This window comes from Apostichopus japonicus, chromosome 22 (assembly GCF_037975245.1).
Source record: "Apostichopus japonicus isolate 1M-3 chromosome 22, ASM3797524v1, whole genome shotgun sequence".
In the NCBI taxonomy this organism is placed as follows: domain Eukaryota; kingdom Metazoa; phylum Echinodermata; class Holothuroidea; order Aspidochirotida; family Stichopodidae; genus Apostichopus; species Apostichopus japonicus.
The window spans coordinates 24,100,142-24,121,916 of NC_092582.1; the positions used below are offsets into that span (position 1 = coordinate 24,100,142).

A 21,775-nucleotide genomic window follows, 5' to 3' on the forward strand; every position below is an offset into this window, starting at 1 on the left:
ACCTGGAGAGCTGCCAAGTAATCTGTTACAGAAGGTCTCACGACAAACCCACAAAACACCAGCTGACAAATGGAACTAAGTAAACTATGCCTTACAGAGGATAGCAAGGCTAACAAGGCTGCACGGGTAAAGATGGCTACCAGGCAACAACAAAACTCGACATGTGCAGTGGCACAATATAACAGTAAACCCTCTAATTAATTCTATACAGCGCCACCAATTATTAAAGTAACAAATCACTTTCAAAGGGTTACACGTGTTATGGGTCACATACTGTAGGTCTTGTGGAAAATATAAGAAAATACTTAGTTATTAAACTGCAACTCATCAAATTACAATTAAGACGGCCTCTTAACTATTCACAACAGATCTTCCGAAGTCCAAACATAAAAAGGGGTCCGGCACAAAATATATAATGAAAACGCAATATGCAAATAATGAAAACAAATATGATGGTCGTGACTTTCCAATGAGTAAAGCAAGATAAGAGGCGAGTGTAAGTTCCAATGAAAACGCGTACTATCGACTAGCGAATTCTATCGTGATAGTATTGCGTCACTATGTGAAGCGTATTGTAGTTTGTGTTAACATATTGTTTACTTATTGTTATTATGACGTCACACATGGCTCGCGTTTTGGTGGTTTGCTCTGTGGTGTGGCGGGATATGAATCACGCGCTATTAGAAGCGTATACAGATGTTTTGTTTTAAATGATTCGGTTTGTGGGGTTGGAAGACAGCCAAACTGGTTCAAATTGGTTGATTTCCCATTTGCATGTGCTCATCTGCATATCAGGTTGGCACTCAACCGATCAAGCGTTGTGTGACGTTAGCTATAAGTTTGGACCAATCAGGTTCAAGGGCAGAGCGTGTGCCCTGTGCATTGTCACGAACGACTGTATTCATTATACGTGTATTCAGTATACGCTGGTCTGAGTGATAAGTAGGTCACTCGTCGTGACTGATATCCGTGTCTAATATTAGAACATTATGCAATCCTTTCGGAGCTGACGTGACTGTGTTCGTTCTTTCTGGAAGCGACGAGGAATGATGGCGCTATTCGATATTAGCGATTACAAATTTCCAGAACATACGTGGAGCCGGTATTCAAGTGACGGGAAGTTATTTTTAGTAGGTGACCGGATATCGCCGATCAATGAACGTGGAACTATCGATCGTATCTTCGAGACATGGATGATTCTCGATGTTATTCCGTCAGAATTCCTGGAAAAGAACTTTCGGGAGATTAAACACCGGCTATATAAGAAGAGATATTTTCGGTAATTTGGGGGCTTTTCGATCTAATTATCCAGTCGAGTCAGAATTAACATGTTTCCTCAATAAACCTACGGAGGAGAATTGTGAGAAGAAATTCATCTGAGATAAAAGATTAATTATCGAGGGGACGGGCGGAGGAACCGGTGGACTGTTTGTTTATCAGATTGGTGCGTCGTTCAACCGGGACAGGCGTGACTTCGGCAGAATCTTCGGAGTTCACCCAGGAGGAAGCCATGCTTGGGATACAAACGTTGAGTCAAATTGGACCAGCGGGGAACGGTTTTGCTCCTGACCAAGTCACGGGATACCAGCCTACGAGGGATACGGCACGCGCCGCGTAAGATAAGTAATCTTTTAAGAATTTAATGGCCGTATAATGTTGTAAAATCTGTCTGTGAGATTCCAAATTTCTAGTACCAAGAATCCTTGTACAAATCAGTAGAGATCGTATCATTGTTAATATATCGTTTTTGTTAACTTTCAGAAACCTCTCAGTAGCCTTTTGGGCCCTTGAGTTTATTTCCCTGAATCTATCTAATATTGTATTTTATCGGCTTTGAAGGCCAAGGGAAAACCCGGGGTCGCAACAGAGGGGGCGCTAGAGGGTGCCATTTTGTTTTATCCCACGGAAGTTGTGACATGCATCGCGTTGTTTATTTTAGAATCGGGGTTTAAGTGTCTCCTAAAGACGTATCGGGGAGTTTAAGTTATCTCCCGAAGCCTACAGACGTATAACAGAAGGCTCCGTAGTTATATTTATGATCAGCATTTATGCCTGTGCATTTTAATTATACCAAGTTATAGTTATATTCAGAGTTAATAAAAAGGAACTTATTATCAAATACCCGCTTTTGGAGATTATTTATTAAGACTTTCCTGTTCACGCTCGGTTCAACGTTATTAGTGTAAGACCCGGCTTACCGTTACCTGGAACTATCAAAATAAGCCTTACAACTACAAATGACCTTTTTTCAGGATATTGTTTTACTACAAGCTTGGAAAGAAGTCAATATTTTATCATTTCTTAAACCTTCTGAAATGACGAGATGAAAGTATTTTGGTATTTCAACATTAATCAGAAAATTTCCAAATTATACACTTGGATAGAAGTCGGGGGGGGGGGGCAATGTTACATTCAGCTTAGAAGAAGGCCACTGCTACGGGTGTACACCCCTCCCCGCCCCCCCCACGACTTTACAAAAACAGTATTCATAGGCAAAACTGCATGGTGTATGGAACCAATTTTAGACCTAATTGGTAGTGTAATTATGCCTCGGAGTGCACCATGTAACATCAATTTTCAAAACAATTTCAGGGGACGGGGCTACTGAGATTTGCCTTCAACAAGCCAACGACCACACCTCCTCCGTTTTTAATTTCTTCTTTCCACTCTGGCCTTTCCATAATAGTGTAGGCCCTACCTAAGTCAGTTGGGATTTGCTCCCCCCCCCCCCTTGAAATCCTATATTAAAACTGGGGTCGAGAAGGGGTCCCATTCTCCTAGTCCTGCGAACCGATTTCAAGTAGTAGATAACCTATACATCTGCTATTAAAATGTGGTATGGCTACATGAAGGTAACATGCTATAAAGTGTACCTCTTTGTCAGGTATTATTGTATATAAGAATAATAACCGGTTGGGCAACATGTCCACCCAACGGCTATGTACAGCATAACTGGACGGGCAAGACTGTATTTTGTGATTTTCCATGCACTTATACAAAAGTGACTTTAACATCGGTCAGTTAGTTTTCTAACTTCACACTAGTATACTTTAGCACAACCTTAAGTTTAGACACAAAGTATAGTCTTACTACGCCTCAGAATTGTTTCAGTCGGAGGATTGGAGAGGCAACTTACCGATACAGCCCCTCAATGAATGCACATGCACTTAATCAGAAACACACAAATTAGCCACAAGATGTACCTCCTCCTATATGTTCTACACCCTTCCCCATATCTATGTAGACATGTGACAAATCACTTGATTGGCGTAGGAAGGGATCATAAAATAAATGTGTTGGGAGGGGGTCGGGAGGCATCCCGATTAAGCAAACAATACACATTTTGTCATTACTGTGACCCATATGGAACACTGACAACTTTCAACAATATATTTCATTAATTTCATATCAAAATGTTGATTATTTTATCCCTAAAGTATCGAATATTTCTGGGAATGTCAACCGTTTATCAAAATTGAAACCCTTTTCTTGAAAAGTTTGTCTTAAAATTGCCATCTCTAATTTAACCGAAATTCTCATACATTAAACTACTTTATTTAAATTAAACTTCTTCGATTTATTTAGACCTCTTCTTTAAGTCCCTTCATTTAAAATGTCGAATTCTTTTTGTTTTATCTTTTCGCCTTTTTACTAGAAACTTTTTATATCAAAATGTCGACTTATCATCTAAAAACATTAGCGTTTTATCTCAAACTTGTACGTTTCTCTCGAAATTGCCATTGCATTTCTTGAAATCAAGATTTCTTTCTTATATAAAGTAACTATTTTATTTAAAAAAATATACTTTTCTTGATGAGGATGGTACTATAGTAAAAATGGAGAAAAAAAGGGGGGGGGCATGAATTGACTATTACAATTATTGGTGAAATGTCGACATAGTATTTTGATTTGAGCAATCACGAGGTACGTGAAAAAACAAAACATCGTTTGATTATCCTGACACTCTCTTTGCTGGTGCAAAGATTCAGCTGAATAATCCAGCACAATGGAATTCATTATAGAGGTGGTTGGTTGGGTGGGAGGGCTTAAAAAAACAGTTGTGTAGTTACATTTATTCCAATAATTTCATGATGAGGATCAAGTGTTTATTTGTAAACAAATATGTCACTTGACACAGACACGTTTTGTCTGCACGATGTGTCTGAAAGATGTTTATGACTGAACAAGGATGTTCATTTTTTTTATTCCATGTAGGTTTTAATATTCATTAAACATATACTCCTTAAATCATTTGAAACAGACGGTATTCAAACTTTTGTATTTATTGTTTGTTTATGCATCCACTAGCAGATAATAGGGTGGGGCAATGTGTACCTAAAATGCATTGGCCTCAATTGTAACCGTTGGTGCGGGGGCGGGGGGGGGGGACTAACACCCTACCGCTTAGGGAAAATGTCAATAATAGCTTGATCTACTTGATATAGGTTGTGTTGTATATTATTTACTTCCTCGACCCCTTCCTTACTGAATATCCAATTGACGTAACTTTTTAAACTGTCTGTTTTCACCGGGCATGTATAACGTTACGTACATTTATTTCTATTGGCGCCAAAATGTCTGTGACAAATTTCAAACATCACCCGTGTTGTTACCACTGACTTGTTGAGTGCATATTAAGATGGATTATTTAATGGAGAGGAACCGCTGTTAATAGTTAAAACAGTAATTATTGATCAGTGAGATAATTTGACGGTATGGTATAGAGGCATAGGCTAAGATGTGAATACATAGGCCATGCCAAACTTAGGTAGGCTATAGGCTAGACTGGTAATAAAGTTAGGCTATGTTAGAACTCTCAAACATCACCCGTGAAAAGCCAGAACTACTACTTTTAGCGAGAGGACATGCTTAGCAAATCTAACTCATAAATAATAAAGATATTAGCCTATTTTTTGACTGATTATCAGAAAAGTCCAAGTTAAAGCATATCTTAAATACAAAAGGACTTGAATAGAATACAATCGAGACACTGAGTTTTCTTTGGGAATCCCAAATTCAGCGAAGAATAAAACCAGCGATTAACATTCTAGGTGAGCTGATGCCTATCCTTAACTTCGAAAACAATTAGTTCATTCTAGTTAACAAAAAGTATCCATAGACAAACTGTAGTAACTTAAGTCACAGAAAATGATTCAACTCGATTTTAATCATACATAACATAGACTTATTATAGGCCTTCATACAAGTCGATCGATAACATTCCACAATGATTATTGTTATATCACCTAGCTTACTAAATCGACCAGGTCGGACATTTGAGCAAATGATGTGAGGAGTCTGCAGTTTTTACGGAGTAGGCTGACTGAAATAATGTTAGCCTATTTAATAACTGATTATGAGTTGAATGACCTACCTCCTGCTAATATACAAGACACTTGATGCGAAATATAGTTTTTTTTAAATACTGTATAGGGCCTAGCGCTTTGAACCTGTATAAAACAGTTTCCAATTTAAGTTTAATTATAATAAAATGCAAAACATAGTTATTAAAAAGAAATCTTTCTTCCATGTCTTTCCAGCAGCAACTAGATCGTGGTGTTCCACTCACAGCTGGTTTTGTCTTAATTTTGCCCACATAATTATAAAAACCGTACGCCATTTCCAAGCCAACATACTTATGGTCACATGATATTTAAAAAGTAAAATGGTTTTAAAATTGAAAGTGCGCTATTTCTTTTACGCTGCAACACTCAATAGCAGAAGTTCGCCAGAGCCGTATCTCTAACGTTATTTTTAAAAGTGCGCCATCCTCTCATTAAACTTGTAATTAACTGATTTATCTCTCGTGTTTGTTGATCTATATTTGTCCGCTAACTGTTCACACCCGCTGAACTTCATAGTAACAGAAGATATTACAATGAAGACCCAATCAACCCGATTAAACTGAAAAATAGTAATAATGAATTAGTATAATTAAACCCTCAAGGATATGAAGTGTTTCCAGATAACAATATTATTGTAAAAATGTAAAAAAGCGGATGGTACTATTTAATTAGAAGAAAGTTAAGATCATAAGCATTACCCAATTTTAAAATATCTACAAACACAAAGAAAGAAAAATGCTACATTACGAAAAAATCCACTAGAAGTTTTGTCACACTCAAACCGTAACTTAGGAATGAATTTGATAACTAAACACAGATAGTCATCATCTTTTAACAAATGGTATTAATTGGAAATAATTAAAATTCAAGCAGAATTGTATGATTTGGATCAAATGAAATAATTTGTATATTAGAATTTGAGTTTAAGCCTCATCAACCTTTCTCTCTTGAAACTTGAATTTGATCTACATCTGCTTCTCTAAATTGCATTCTAATTATAACCTATTGATATAACCTATTGATTTAAATATAATTCTTCCAAATCTCCTTAAACTTTATAAAAACCTAGTATTAGCTGAAGTAGAAGTTTAGTAGTAGTTTACTTTTCATGATTCCTATTACATTAGTGACTAAAATACATTTAAATTACATTTTCCTTCAGAAAGTTCTAAGTTAAAACACAAATAAATTTGATCAAAATTTTTCTTCAAAAGATAGAATAATCTCAATTCTTATTTACCCTTTTTTATATAATTATCAACCCGTCATTGAGATTTGTTACCTATTAACTAATAATTTAAAATATGTAGCCTCACATTCTTATTGTATTAAACCTTACTAGCTATAAAACTTTCAATTAATCATTTAATTGTAAAACAAAATAATAACCCTTTAATCCTACAATTACCACTTTATTTTCCTCTAATCTAATCTTATTATTCCTGTTAATATTTGTCTCCCCTTAAAATCAATCCCTTATTTCCTTTCCATTACCTTATTCCTTTTTCACAAATAAACACAACCCAACTGTCTTAGTTTATCGCTTTATTTTCCTTTATTTTCATTTCGTTATTTTTTATTATTTATAATATCATTATAATTATTCTAATCCTTATCAAATCCAATCTATTTATCTCCATCTACTCTATGATCAGTAACTCTATTCTTTCATTCTAGATTCCTATCTCCTGTGTGTATCTAGGCCTCTGCTCTCCTAGAGTTGATGAGTCTGGTCTGAACCTTATCCTTGAGTCTGGTCTCTCTCTCTCTATCCTGAGTTCTCTCCAGAAGCTGGAGATCGGTGACATCAACAGGAGACAAACTAATGAAGAGTTGGCGGCCATCTTGTCTTACTCCTCACAGTGTACAAGCTTGAAGGAGCTGATGTAAGTATTCCGGTGTAGATGTTAGAATCATCATAACAGTTAAACAGGGAATTAATTTAATTAATAAAAGTTATCAATATTAAACTAACAATAGATAATGTAAAGTCTGCTGTATTTTAATATCAAGGATCGGATTTAATTAGTTAAGTTGGATTTATTTCAATACTTAGGTCATCGAAAAAAGGAATTCTGTAGGATGTTATGATAAATAAAACAAATATAATGGATTAATAGGGAATATTTTAAGAGGGTGTTGGTAAGAGAGGGTGGTAGGGTGGGTGGGGGTTGTTTAAAATGTTCTTTGTTTAGTTTATTGTTAAAATTTTACTAAGAATTAGGTTTAAGAATGACAGGAATGTTTATTAGGATAAAATAAGAGATACACAAGGTATTTTGATTTTAATAATTCTAGCGAGTAAATTAATATTCTAAAATAGAGTTTTATAAAGAAAAAATGTTACTTTTGACTGAAACCTCTGAAATATTTGTTTTTCAATTATGAAGGCCTACAATTTATTTAACAATTATTTAAACGGAAGAGATTAAAAATCGTTATTGATAAAACTATGGCAATAAAAATAGCAATACTTATTAGTTTATTGTTAACAAAAAAACTAAATTGTGATCAGATTTTGATACTCTAGCAAGACTGAAATGTATATCAAGCAAGCAACCAATAAAACACTGTTAGTTGTCGAAATTACAAACATGGCTACTCAAAAAAGGTTAACAATTTAAAACAAAATAAAAGTTAGCAAAAAGGATTTAAATAATTGTAATTGAGTTAACTATAAAGTTAAATTGTATTTTTGTGTTGCCATAAATATCAATAAAGGAAAATATGAATCTCATAAATTACAGAGGTCAAAATTTAACCCATTCAAAACTGCATCAGTTTCTACTTTACAATTTGAAATGGATGTTATACTAAATAGGGTACATTAATATTTATTCTCTTTATTTAATCATAATTTTAAACAATAATTAAAAAAGTAAGCTTGACCTTCAACTTTGTATAATTCATAACTTTATACAAAAACTGTTAAATATGTTAATATTCCTCGTAGTAATGTTACTTCAAATTTGATTCGATCATGACGTCCCTGCTTGGTCCTTCACAATTCAGTGTTACTTAATCCTCCAAGACCCCCAACCCCCCCCCCCAAACCCCTCCTCTCGATCCTCCTCAATCAGTAACATCTTCAACTTACAGCTGACGTGTTTACTAAAAAATATAGTCGCACCTGCCCCCCTCCCCCCCCCCCCACCGCGAATCACCCAAATCTCGAAAGAAAAGACCAAAAATATTTAGTAGTTACATAAATGAAATATATGAGAAAAGAAAACTGCTTAATATATGTTATATACGTGAAATACCGCCATTCCATGAATAACTGTAACCGCGCAGAAATAGCACTGGAAATATTACACTTTGGTCTGGCTATAAAAAAAATATATATAACACGAATTGTTTATTCCCTATCTAGACTAAATACCTATACCCCAATCCCAGTGTGCTCTGGGGTAAGTTTAGTCTCGCCCCTCTGCCCCACTCCCCTTCAGACACCTTACCTGTACCCGCCACCACCACTCCCTTTGCCACCCCTCCCCCATCCCCGTCGTACATAATCGCTTTTAGAGGGCCCTTCAAATCAATTCCGTTTCTACCCGATAACATCATCAACGTTTTAGTACACACAGTAGGCCTACTCTGCTTGTACAACAGTTTTCTGCACAGACGATTGATTCAAACAATTTATTTCTAAAGTAAAATAAGTTAACAGTAGAGATGACACACCTGGAACTCCCGTAAATACTTAATTAGCATAACAATAGATGACACGAGCCGGTTAAAGATAATGAATAGAAAGATAAACGAGCCACGTGTTTATTGTACACCTGGAATGTTGTAACTGTCATACAACGTAACCATGGAAACTGACGAAAAGTAGGTCAGTCCGTGTCTAGCCGTGGCTGGGAATAATGCATCATTTTATTTAATACTGGTTAGATATATTTAATAGCCATTCAGTGATAAGTCATATGCCATGATATTACGACGTGTTCTCATTATTATTCTCTGTTTATATATTTTAAATGAGTAAACTTGATTTCCTTGGTTGTTTAATACATCCCTCACTTGCTCCTCTCCCTAATTTGATAGAAGGATTGTTTTATTTCCCTTTCTTCGTTTTGGTTCTGTATGTACTTCTCGTTGGTATTCTGGAAGTCTGCCTATTTAACACATAATTGAATAGCCTTAATATCACTCACATATCTAATATGTGATTACAAACATTGCGGGTTCTTAATTGCCGAGTTTTATTGAGAACATTTTTTTTACTGTAAAGTTGATATGTTCATAATCCCATTACGACCTATTTAGCTAACATTTATTACATAAAAACATAAATTAACTATAATCCATATAATTTGTCTTTCATTTAAGCTATGAAAAAAGAGGGGAGGGTTACTCTTTTAATTGATAAACCATTTATTAATATAAAAATCGAACGTTTCGATTTCTTTAAAGTTAGCCAGCAGTGTCTACTGTTTAGTTCTTATCAATTAATATCAAGTGACTGTTAAACGTCTTCGACACTTATGATGAAAAGTGTAAGCACCCTGCAGGTGTTTATAGTGGCATCTTTATAATCAAATATTCATTGATAGTGTTTCCCATTACAACCAATAATAGTTTGGTTAAATCGTAATGAATATGCGAGATGAGATATTGTTCGTGTTTAGCAGGGAATAAGTAATTCGAGGGTTCATGCCGCCTTGCCAAATCTGAAATATAGTCATAATAACCAAGAAATCTATTAAATTAATATATTTAGCAACATTTCACAGCCATAAAACTTAAACAAGCAAACAACAACACGAACAAGAAAACAAAGCACATGAGATCCTTTAAGATACGTTTTATGAGATCTTATATCTCTTTAAATATCGAATTGTATACTGCACTAGTTGTTTTTATCTGCACAGAACAGGTGACAGCGGATTAAATTATTCCATCGAAGTTTAAAGTGAATAATTGACAAAGACAACTAGAAACCGATTTCAAATTTGCAACTTTAACTGTTTTTAGCGAATTTAGAAAAGTATAAAAGGCTGTATTATAATCATGGTGACAGCCCGATATTCATAACGTTCTATATTCATAAGGTTCATTGTTCATAAGGGTCATTATCCATAAGGTTAATTGTTCATAAGGTTCGCTATTCATAATGAGCAAAAAGGTTCTTTCTTCATAAGGTTCGTTATTCATAATTGGAAAAAAAGGTTCGTTTTTCATGATCGAAAAAAAGGTTCGTTATTCATAATTAAAAAAGAGGTTCGCTTTTGATTCCTTGGCGGTAGCCGAAGGAATCTATGCGGTCATGACTGTATGTGTGCGTTTGTGTGTGACGCCAAGCTTGAAATTAGGTTTTCTCAGCAATCCCAAGGTAGATTGATCTCTTTATTGGTACATAGGTTACCCATCATGAGTAGACGATCCCTATTTATTTTGGTGCTAATATCATGAATATTAATGAGTGGGCGGGACTTAGAGTGATTTTCAACAAATGTCAATATCTTCGCAACCGTAAGTTCAATTTTCATGGAACTTGGTTTGGTGGTACTAGAGGAAAGTCCTCTATATATGAATATGGTGACAGTTTGTCCAATCTCATTATTATGCATGAGGGGCGGGGTCAAGTGTTGTTTTTCGCAAAAAAAGCTTGAAATTCGGTTTTCTCAGCAATCCCAAGGTGGATTGATCTCATTCTTGGTACATAGGTTACCCATCATGAGTAGACGATCCCTATTTTTTTGTGCTAATATCATGAATATTAATGAGTGGGCGGGGCTTAGATTGATTTTCAACAAATCTTCAGTATGACCCGGCCAGGAGTCGAACCCCTAACATTCCAGCTGCAAGCCGGAATTCTACCCCAATACTATTAACGAGGGGGGCATGAATATTAATGAGTGGTAGAGCTTAAAGCAAATTCTTTAAAATATCAATTTGTTCATCAAACTTGAGCTGATAGCAAGGAACAACATTTGTGTTGATGCTACATTAATATTCATAAAAGGTCGGAACCAAGTGTACACAATGAACCTACAGTAATATTTAGATGCCAAGGAATCTCAAAACCTCTTGGTTTTCTTGTTCATAATTGGCATAATTGGTTCGTTATTCATAATCTTATAGAAATAAGGTTCGCTATTGATGATCGCGGGGTCGTCGCGCCCCAGTGCCTCTGCATCCCACTGCCCAAAAGTTGAGGTACCCACTGGTAGCTTCGAGCTGCGCGTGGCCAGGGGAAGAGGGGGTGGTCACTTGCGGCCCAGACGTGGGCTTAAGGGTTAACGACGGCAACTACCGAAAGTATAGCTACTGCATGAATAATTTAGCGACTAGTCACAGCTGCAGCATGAACCAATTGCCCACAGGAGATTTTTATTACCTTTTTAAGGGAAGGAGGGGGAGGGTCACCCTGCTTTTATTGTTGCTATTATTACTGTGTGAATACTTGATCTTTTTCCGATTATGAAAAACGGACCTTTTTTGCTATTATGAATATCGAACCATTTTTCCGACTATGAAAAACGGACCTTTATTGCTATTATGAATAAAATACCTTATGAACAATAACCCCTTTTTATGATGAATAACGAACCTTTTTTTCCGATTATGGATAACAAACCTTTTTTTCGAAATAATGCACGTTATGAATAACGAACCTTATGAACAATGACCCTTATGACTAATGGTCCTTATGAATATCGGGCTGACCCCTTATTAATATCGGGCCCTTTCTCCTATTATGAATAACAAACCTTTTTCCCATTATGAATAACGGACCCTTCGCTCCATTATGAATATCGGACCTTTTTTCCTATAATGAATAATGAACCATTTTGTCTATTATGGATTACGAACCCTTTGTTCTATTATGAATATCGAACTCTTTTTTTCCCATTATGAACAACAAACCTTTTTGTCCATTATGGATATCGAACCGTTTTGCCCATTATGAATATCGAACCTTTGTTTCCATTATGAATACCGGACCTTATGAACTATGATCCCCTTAGGCTTTTTATTATGAATAACGAACCTTTATTTCAATTATGAATAGCGAACCTTTTAATCGAAAAAAATGCACGATATGAATAACGAACCTTCTTAACAATGACCCTTATAAATAGCGGGCCTTATGAATATCGGGCAGACCCCCTTCAGACAATCCTATCCCTGGTCCCGCCACTGGACCTCCCCATCGCCCTCCCCTTCATAGATATGCATCTGTATGCTTTTAGAGGGCCCATCAAATCTATTCCATGTTTCTACCCGATAACATCATTACCGTTTTAGTACACACAGTTAGCCTATTCTACTTCTACGTTAGTTTTTTGTACAAATGAATACAGGGCTTACATTATACAGACGATTGATTCAAACAATTTATGTTCTAAAGCAAGTCAATAGTAAGAAAGACACACCTGGAACTCCTGTAAATATCTCATTAGCATAATAAAAGATGACACGAACCAGTTTAACCTAATGAATAGAAATAGGTAGACGCGAGCCACGTGTCCATTGTACCCCCAAATATTGTTAGTGAACGTGTCAAAGTAACCATGGAAACAGACATTAAGTAGGTCAGTAGGTGTGCAGCAGTGACAACGAATTATCCATTGGGGAAATCATCCAAATAACATATTTTCATTAGGTCATATGCCTTGTTACTGCATACGTTGCGTTCTTCATTTTTTGTAAATTTTACATTAAATGAAGCAAAATTGCTTTCAATGGTTGTTTAATGTATCCCCACATGTTCTCATGCAAGCCAATCGAATAAAACATAAATTGAGAGGGTTTATAGACAACACAACGTTATCAATACAGCTTAAAGAAGGACCAATTCTTGTTATGTTTAGTTTATCTGCTTGAATTTAAATTGCACTTCCCGTTGGAAGGAGTCTTACTAAATAACACATTATTGTGTAGCTCTCAATTTAAGTATAGGTAGAAGGGAGTGAATGTTTATTTAATAAAAATATGTTTTATGATTCCCATTGCTTAGCACCAGACTTGAAAATTACGGTATTATAAACGCCTTGCATGAACGGACACTGCTGGATCGTTACTATCATGTGTTTCACAGTTGAAGTTTATCAAATTTGTTTCACTGTTTAGCAGAAACACAAATGTCAGGGTGATAAATCCGTATTGAGATGAATATTATGCGTGTCAAACAATGAGCTAAACTATAATAATAGGATGGTTATAAACCATATTGAATATTTACTTGAGTATAAAACATTGTTCGAGCTTAGTAGAAACTCTATAAAAAGAAAGCTTAAAAGCATCCAATCAAATCTGCAATATTAAATATATTCCCCGATATAAACATAATGCAATATGCTAATATCATTATCATCCTCGGTTTATCTCCTTTATTTGGCCTCCGAGTCCGAATCAAAATAAAGGAGTTTGTACCAAATATGTGTAAGTCGGAACCTACCAAAAATATCAAATATCGTAGAAGCTACAGTAAGTAACACTAGTAATTTACTTATTTAAAGGTATTATTTAATATGTAATTTTTGCCCACGCAAAGTAATTTTATTGTCGAGCATAATTTCGTTATTATTTAGAAAGTTATATTCTTTTGGTAATTATTGTTTGTTAAGAACGAAATTATAATTCTGATAAGCATTGCAGAACTACTGAATAGAATTGCGCTAAAGCGTACAGTATCCGTAGCCTATCCAAAACGTGTATTGGGATGTTTTGAGGGGATTGTACCGTCCTTTATTCTTTCAACATTAAAAATATAAAACGAAGGCTTGGAAGGAATTCCAGACGCTTATGTAATACACATCTTACCGCTATTGGTTGTTTCTCCAAAGTTTGATACTTACACCTTCAGTGTAGAAAACATTGACTTTATTGATATTTCAACCAGTCACGTGACCAGCCTTATTGGTGTGAGGGGAAAGACTCGTCTTTTGTCCTCGTCTTAATAGTCAGAAACCTTATTTGTTTTTACATTGATATGACTTTTCACAGCACCATATAGTGTTTACCCTTTTGTCCCATTTTTATCTTTGGAGGGGGAGGGAGAGTTGGGGGTGGTCTCCAAAGATGACTTGCGTCCGTTGGGGGGGGGGGGGGTCTAAACGGAGAGAACCCTTTTATTAACATATAACCTTTAGTAAATAGTTTTCAATGCTGTAGCAATATAAATTATTAGTTCAACAATATTTCCATTATATTGCCTTCATCTGTACATTGAGTTGTTTTGTCCGCTGTTGCCCTTATAGTATATATAAAAATATTCGAAAACGTTTTAGCCAATCAAAACAAACGTATGTAAAGAAAAGCGTTTTACAGAAGAAGTATAGCAGTATTTGTGCATTTATTATGCTAATTATATACGAGGTACGTAACCTTTATATTTTCTTTCCATTGGCCGGAATGGTGTTTTATACATAGAGCTGTACAATTCAGGTATAAGGTAGGATGATACTGAGCTAGACTTCAACATATTAATTGGATATGCACTATATCTGTTACCAGTTAATCCAGATAATTTCAATTCATGCTCGATAAACTCAACTTGCTGTAGTGAGGAATCTTACAGACAATATGTTTGTATATGCACAGTATCCTTCTCTTAGATTTTGAAGTGAACAACATATTAGCAGGGCTGTCAAATATTCTTTTCATAGAATACATACTGGTTTTATATTAAAGTCTCGGTATTTGGGTTAGTTGAGGCAGACTGAAATACTGCTTGGCTTGGTGAGTCGCCATATTGGAAGGGGAGGGTAATATTTTATCGAGTTTCTCCTCTAACAACATTTATGTATTTCACCAAACTCATAGCAATCATAACGAATAATCATATATCACAAAGGTTCAATGTTCCACACCCTCCCTCTATCCCTACCACAGCCAGGTTAATTTATATCGGCCCCATGCAAAATCTGTGTGTGGTCGACCTTTAATTGTTTTTGCCTGAAAAATAATATTTAGAAAGATATGACAGACAAATAGAACGGATTAGTGAAAAGAGGTAAAACGAGTATTGTTAACTCCCCACATGTCACACTACGATCCATATATTTTAGGTATATTTACTTGTTAATCAAGTTATCAGTATACAGACACTTAGTGTAGACTTCATTGAAAATATTTGCAATGAAACCGTCTATTTACTTTGTCAGGAATTACGGAGCCGTGAAAGAGGGGTGGGTGTCGTAGGAGGGGGGGGGGGGTATTTGGGCACATGCTCCTCCACTCTTCTGATTACCCTGAAAACTGTCCTCCGTTTGTTAATGAAAATTACCCGTTCCCACTTTTGTAATTAAAGTGTCCTCTTGTTGTATTTTTGGAAGCAGGACACTTCGCCCAACAACCATTTCGCCCAACTGCCATTTCGCCCAACCTTACCATTTCGCCCAACCAGCCTGGTCATTTCGCCCAACCAGCCTGGTCATTTCGCCCAACCAGCCTGGTCATTTCGCCCAACCAGCCTGGTCATTTCGCCCAACCAGCCTGGTCATTTCGCCCAACCTTGATTAAATATGATCCTTCAAAAGGCAACGTTCGGGAATTGTTAACGTTACAGGATACGAACCGAATATTAAGGAAACTTGAGGATCGATCAGTGTGTTAGGGGTTAGGTTTGATAGTAAACATTCGAATATTAAGGAATATATTGAGGAAACTTGAAGTCCTTTTCTTTGTATAACTTTAGTAAGGAAACGGTACAGAATACGAACCGAATATTAAGGAATCTCGAGGATGGATCAGTGTTTTAGGGGTTAGGTTTGATAGTAAACAGTCGGGAATTGTTAACGTTACGGGATACGAACCGAGTATTAAGGAAACTTGAAGTCGTGGTTAAATTGATTAGGCCTTCATATGTGATTACATATGTGGTTACATTGATAAAGTGGTTACATTGATTAAATATAGTACTACTGTATATATTACGGACGGGTTTTATATATATTTTTTTTTCACTTAACGTTCCGGAATTGTTAGTCAGTAGGATAGACCAGTATTTTAGGGGTTAAGTTTGATAGGTTTTTATGAGACCGATTCCCCTGTGTTTGTATAACATTAGATTAACACTATGTAGAACTAGATAAACACATAACTGCTGTGAACAATACCCAACAACTTCCATTGTATGCGTAAACGCCTAAAGTAGTGTTATCCTCCCATTATACCCGAAATAACTGCTCAGACTCCGATCGATATCGAGCGGACCTCACTTTATTTACCTTTTACAAAGTAACCTTACCCAAAATAAGTCAAATTGAACTGGTGGAATAGAAAAAGTAATATTATTCTGACTGAATATTAGTAAAAATAAGGTTGGGCGAAATGACCAACACGGTTGGGCGGAATGACCAACACGGTTGGGCGAAATGACCAACACGGTTGGGCGAACTGACCATGCTGGTTGGGCGAAATGACCAACACGGTTGGGCGAAATGACCAGGCTGGTTGGGCGAAATGGCAGTTGGGCGAAATGGTTGTTGGGCGAAGTGACTAGAAAGCGTATTTTTGTGACAAGTGCCTTTATGTCTAAAAATTGTCAATTGGCTTAAAAATAATAATTATGATAAAACATGTAATTAAAAAGTACTGGTATAAAGAAACTTTTATTGAAAACATTCAAATACTGTAATTCGTGAAGGGGAACGCACAGAGTATTCATTTTGAGATGTTTAACATAATTTGACAGTTTAGTGGTTTCTTGCGTAAAATCAAAGACAAATGCTCCGCTGTCCTCAGCATTTGTGCTTCCATTAAAAAATTCTTTTGCGAATCAACGAAGATTGCGTTAGTGTGGTTCTGAATAAAGTATGAACAGGAAGTCTTAACAACTCCTTGGTATGAACAGGAAGTCTGATATTTGGGACACATGCAGTTCTTCATCGAGAACATATATAGTTGAATAGGAAGATTCGAATGTGTAATGGTTAAGGTAATTCTTATCAACTCCACAAAAATGTTAGAATGTTGTACAATTTGATGTAGATCAATGTCAAAAAAAAAGCGTGCAATGTGATAACATTATTGAAGGTTGATAATAAATAAATACTTAAATAATAAGGAATATTGGCTTATCTGCATTGTTCATTTAATTGCAACATTTTGTGTTTATCTTTTTACTGAAATCACCCGGGAGGACCAGTTGTTGCACCCAGTAAAGAATGTTGCTATGTCCTCGACCCTCCTACCCTCTCCCTTCCATTATTCCTCCGTTTCGGTTCAAGTTTTTGCAGGTTTGTCATACAGCCATTAAGTTGAAAATATAATAAGTAGCATCTTAAACTTTTTTGAGATTAAGAAACAATATTTCAGCTTTAAGATTCATTATTTCTAGATTTCATATCTTACCACTGAACTCTAACAATCTCAGACATTTTAGTTCTCATTAAAAGTGAGAAGGAATCACGAAGACGAACAATAAAATCAATAAACTTACCGAAAATAAAGTAACGATATAAAGCACATGATCCGAGCGGAAAATGGCAAGCGGTTGTTACAAGGATTTACTCAGTTTGTTGTGTAAAATGTTGCATTTCTACATGTTTGAACAACTTTATATTAATTGATAATTTAAACATATAAACAGTTTAGCCAATTCTGATCACGTGGACGACTATACATTTTACAATATCAACCACATTCAATTTTACATACAACAGTTCCAACTATCATCATTATTATCTACATTACTATATCCATTCTTATTCATTTTCGTAGAATCGTTTAAACACAAGACTTGTGTTTATAATTAATTCTGATCAGAATGATCAATCAGATGTGATTTATTTCCTTGTTATTTGTTGTTTACTTTGTTTATCTTCATTGATTTGGTAAACAATAAACCTGCCTAGGAGGACATTCCTCTACGTCTTCTACATCTTACACAATGAGTACTCTACTTCTCTCAATAGGTTTCAATTCTACGATCTGCCAGACACTATTCCGGTTGGATCCATTCCATCATCTTTGAAATCAAGAAATGTGAAAGGTATTGTCACAATGAAGTCGTAATGGATACATTTCAAATTTCTTACATTTAGTTAAAGGCTTTACCAACTATGTGAATGTCTGTTGACTTGTCGATTGTTGAAGATTGTTGTTGATTCACATACAATAGAGTAATGCATCAGCAACACATGATTCCCAGTTAATATGAAGGACAAACCCAAAACAGAGTCTTGTGATAGTAAACAACGAACCGAATAATAGAAATTTAACAACACTTAATATTGCTAAGCTTAGTTGAATTAAAAGATAAGTCATATTCCTTACATTTCGCTCTCTCGAGATCACAGCCCTATTGGATGTTTTTGTGAGTAGTAATCAAATCAATCGATGCTTTACATCTATTTCCAAAAGTAGTGGAATCATACACATTGGGCAACTAAATTACACTGCGACAATGATTGTGTAAGGTTTTGAAGTAATGCTGTGCCCCTTGGAGTCATCCCCCCCCCCTCGGCAAACACACTCATATATACACATCCACATCTCCGCTTAAACCTTTCTTTCAATCTGAATTGCAGGATAAAGCCGCAACGTTAAGCTTAATTCTTTTCCAAGTTCTGGAAACGAAATTTTGTTTCTCTGATAGATGCAAAATGTATTAAAATATTAACGAAACAAAACATAGACCAAACATGTATCGGAAATGTTGGTATGTACCGTACTCAAAATATTCAGATGGGTAAAATTAGCATAAATACTTTATAAAGGCAACGATAAGACACTCGTTCTGCAGTTTGTACAGGAACAGAGGGACGTCAAAGCCGACATCATATATGGAGATGAGGAGTTGAGGGCAGGGGGGTGTCTGTGGTCCCTCCCCGGAAAAGGGACTTAAATGATACCTTCTGAGGCATAGTTTGACGTATATGACTTGACTAATGTCCATTATCTAAGTCTAAACGCAACATTGTGCTTTAACTATTCTAAGTTAGTTTGAAATGCGTGGTAGCGGTGGGGGGGGGGTGGAGGGGGAGACACCCCATCACTCCCCTTTCGGCGCTTGAAAAGAGTACAATCTAAATGTATTGGCGAACATTAACATCCATGCATTATTTGCCTAGAAAGAAAAAAATAATAGTATAAATAACAAGTATGATATGCATTTAGAATTAAATGTGAATTTAAAACCATATTTTGTTTATTTGTACACTTATATATAAGGAACTATATAGAAGGAAATAAATCACGGAGGTATACAATGGTGTGTCACTCATTGACTGTTCCAGAAACGGGCACCTATTTCATTTTGTTTCACATAGTTTTAATGACAACCAAGCAGAAACAGTTGAATCATCAGTAGACATTTCATTATATATGTTCTTATTATATGAACATATTTTCCTAATCGGTAATGTTTAAGAGTGAACGTCTAGTGAGACTAATATGATACTGAAAGAGATCTTTGCTTACACCAACGCTGTATTTGGAAACAGGAAAATAGAATTTCACTATAATCAATTGAGAACGCGACCTCATAGGTATACAAACGTGGGTGTGGGGGTCACACCGCGCCCCAGAAAATTAAATCCGGTGTAAAATTGATGCCAAGTCGGTCGACAAATTGGAGACAAATTCAGCGTGGTCGCACACTAGCAAAGGTCGCAAACTGGTGTATTTATCCTTGTTATTGTGCTGGCAGGGGACATCGAATTAAACCCTGGTGCAGGTATTTATTGTGGTATTTGCTGTAAACTAGTCAAAAGGAATGACAAGGCTGTTCAGTGCGACGAGTGTGACAAATGGGTTCACATTCGTTGCGGTAACATCACAAAAGAGGGTTATAGGGTGTTGCAATTGTCCGACTTTGTTTGGATTTGTCCAAACTGTAGCAACCCCAATTTGTCAGCCACATTAGGGGTTTCTGCTTCCCAAAATGAACTTAATCTAAGCAATAGCTTTAGTGCCTTGGATTCGCTTCCTAGTAATGATCCCCCCAGTGAGTTGCCCCATGTCCGGGGCCCGATAACCAAAGTGCCTAGTAAAAGGCAAACTGTGAACAAGATCGTCCTTGCTTCAATTAATATCAATGGTGTCAGAAGTAAAAAACTAGAGCTCCAAGCCTTTCTAAATACTCATAGTCCCGATGTGGTAGCGCTCCAAGAAACCAAAATTGACAGTTCTGTTGGTACACAAGAACTCCTGCCTGCTACTTTGGGGTACATCACTTTTAGAAATGACCGTACCATGGGAGGTGGGGGTACAATGTTGCTGATTAAGAAGCAGTTGCAACCGGTAGCGGCTCCTCTCCTCACAAATGGCTCTGAATCTGTTTGGGCGAAGTTCACTGTAAATGGTAGTTGCCACTATGTTGCTTCCTGGTGCAAGGATCCTGATGCTCATTCTGATCATATCAACTTACTCAGAGAGCAACTGAACATGATCACAGCAAAATACCAAGCTGGTAGACAACCATGTTTTCATGTCCTAGGAGACTTTAACTTCAGTAAAATTGACTGGTTTACTAGACTGAACAAGGAAAGTCAAAACTGTTTAACTCAAAGTTGTGGCAAACCATTGTTAGATATCATCGATGATTTTGCTGCGGACCAGCTAGTCAGTTTCCCCACTAGGGGTGAAAGCACCTTGGACCTCGTTATCACTAACACGCCTAGTCAGTACGAGGAAGTTAAGTCTTCATCCCCTATGAGTGACCATGACACGGTCCTTTGTACACTGAAGTGTTTTCGGCCCTATGATAGACAGCCACGTAGACGTATCTTACTTTACTCTAAAGGCAATTATGATGCCATGCGTCATGAAACGAGAGCTTTCACTCAAAATTACTTCAATGGGTTACAGAACAAACGGGATATTGAATCAAACTGGAAACTCATAAAGTCATTCTTAGACAGTACTGTCAAAAGAAACATACCTTCAAAGATGTCTTCAGGTAGGAAGTCATTACCATGGGTGTCCATCCACATTCAGAGACTCATCAGAAGGCGCGACAGACTGCATAGTCTGTACAAAAGAACTAGAAAGACCAATATCTATGACAAATGGGTGGAGATGCGCTCAAGAATAAAGAAAGAAATTAGAGCTTCACACACAAATTTCGTAAATGGCATCCTGTGGGATGTCAAAACTGACTGTAAGCCCTTTTGGAAATACATAAATGGTAAACGTAAGGATAAACATTGCATTCCTCCACTGCAGACTAAGGACAAAATAGTGTTCAGTGACATAGATAAAGCTGAAGCTTTCAATGAGCAGTTCTCCAGTGTGTTTACTAGGAATACCTCAGATGAAATCCCTTTACAATGTCCTGTGTGTGTGAGGATGGATGACATTCATGTCTCCACCTTTGGAGTGGAGAAGCTGCTGCGGGGTTTGAAAACTTCAACGGCTGTGGTGCCAGATAACACTCATCCTTGGGTACTAAAAGAACTGGCTACTGATATTGCTCCAACTATCAGCCATCTTTTCCAGCAATCAATCACTGATGGGAGCCTACCTAGGGA

The 21,775-nt window shown here is 36.4% G+C and overlaps 2 protein-coding genes across 13 annotated transcripts in view; one reads left to right on the forward strand and one right to left on the reverse strand.

Annotated features, from left to right (window-relative positions):
* LOC139963637 (uncharacterized) overlaps nucleotides 1-21,775 on the reverse strand; it is a 664,171-nt gene that overhangs the window by 289,155 nt on the left and 353,241 nt on the right. Inside the window, exon 1 of one of the 8 annotated variants that reach the window (XR_011791690.1) lies at nucleotides 3-3,801. The exons of 5 other annotated variants lie outside the window; for them this stretch is intronic. The gene's annotated coding sequence lies outside the window, so the exon portion shown is untranslated. Of the gene's footprint in view, nucleotides 1-2; nucleotides 3,802-21,775 lie in introns of those variants that run through there. 2 more of the 8 variants (XR_011791695.1, XR_011791694.1) reach the window with 2 other exon arrangements.
* The window catches only part of LOC139963620 (NLR family CARD domain-containing protein 4-like), a 72,407-nt gene that overhangs the window by 28,136 nt on the left and 22,496 nt on the right, over nucleotides 1-21,775 (forward strand). For 3 of the 5 annotated variants that reach the window (XM_071964593.1, XM_071964592.1, XM_071964594.1), the window contains 2 exons: nucleotides 7,023-7,231; nucleotides 18,218-18,294. In XM_071964593.1, coding sequence (XP_071820694.1) covers nucleotides 7,023-7,231; nucleotides 18,218-18,294 — 286 coding nt within the window. The remainder of the gene's footprint in view (nucleotides 1-7,022; nucleotides 7,232-18,217; nucleotides 18,295-21,775) is intronic. The other 2 variants (XR_011791642.1, XM_071964595.1) reach the window with 1 other exon arrangement.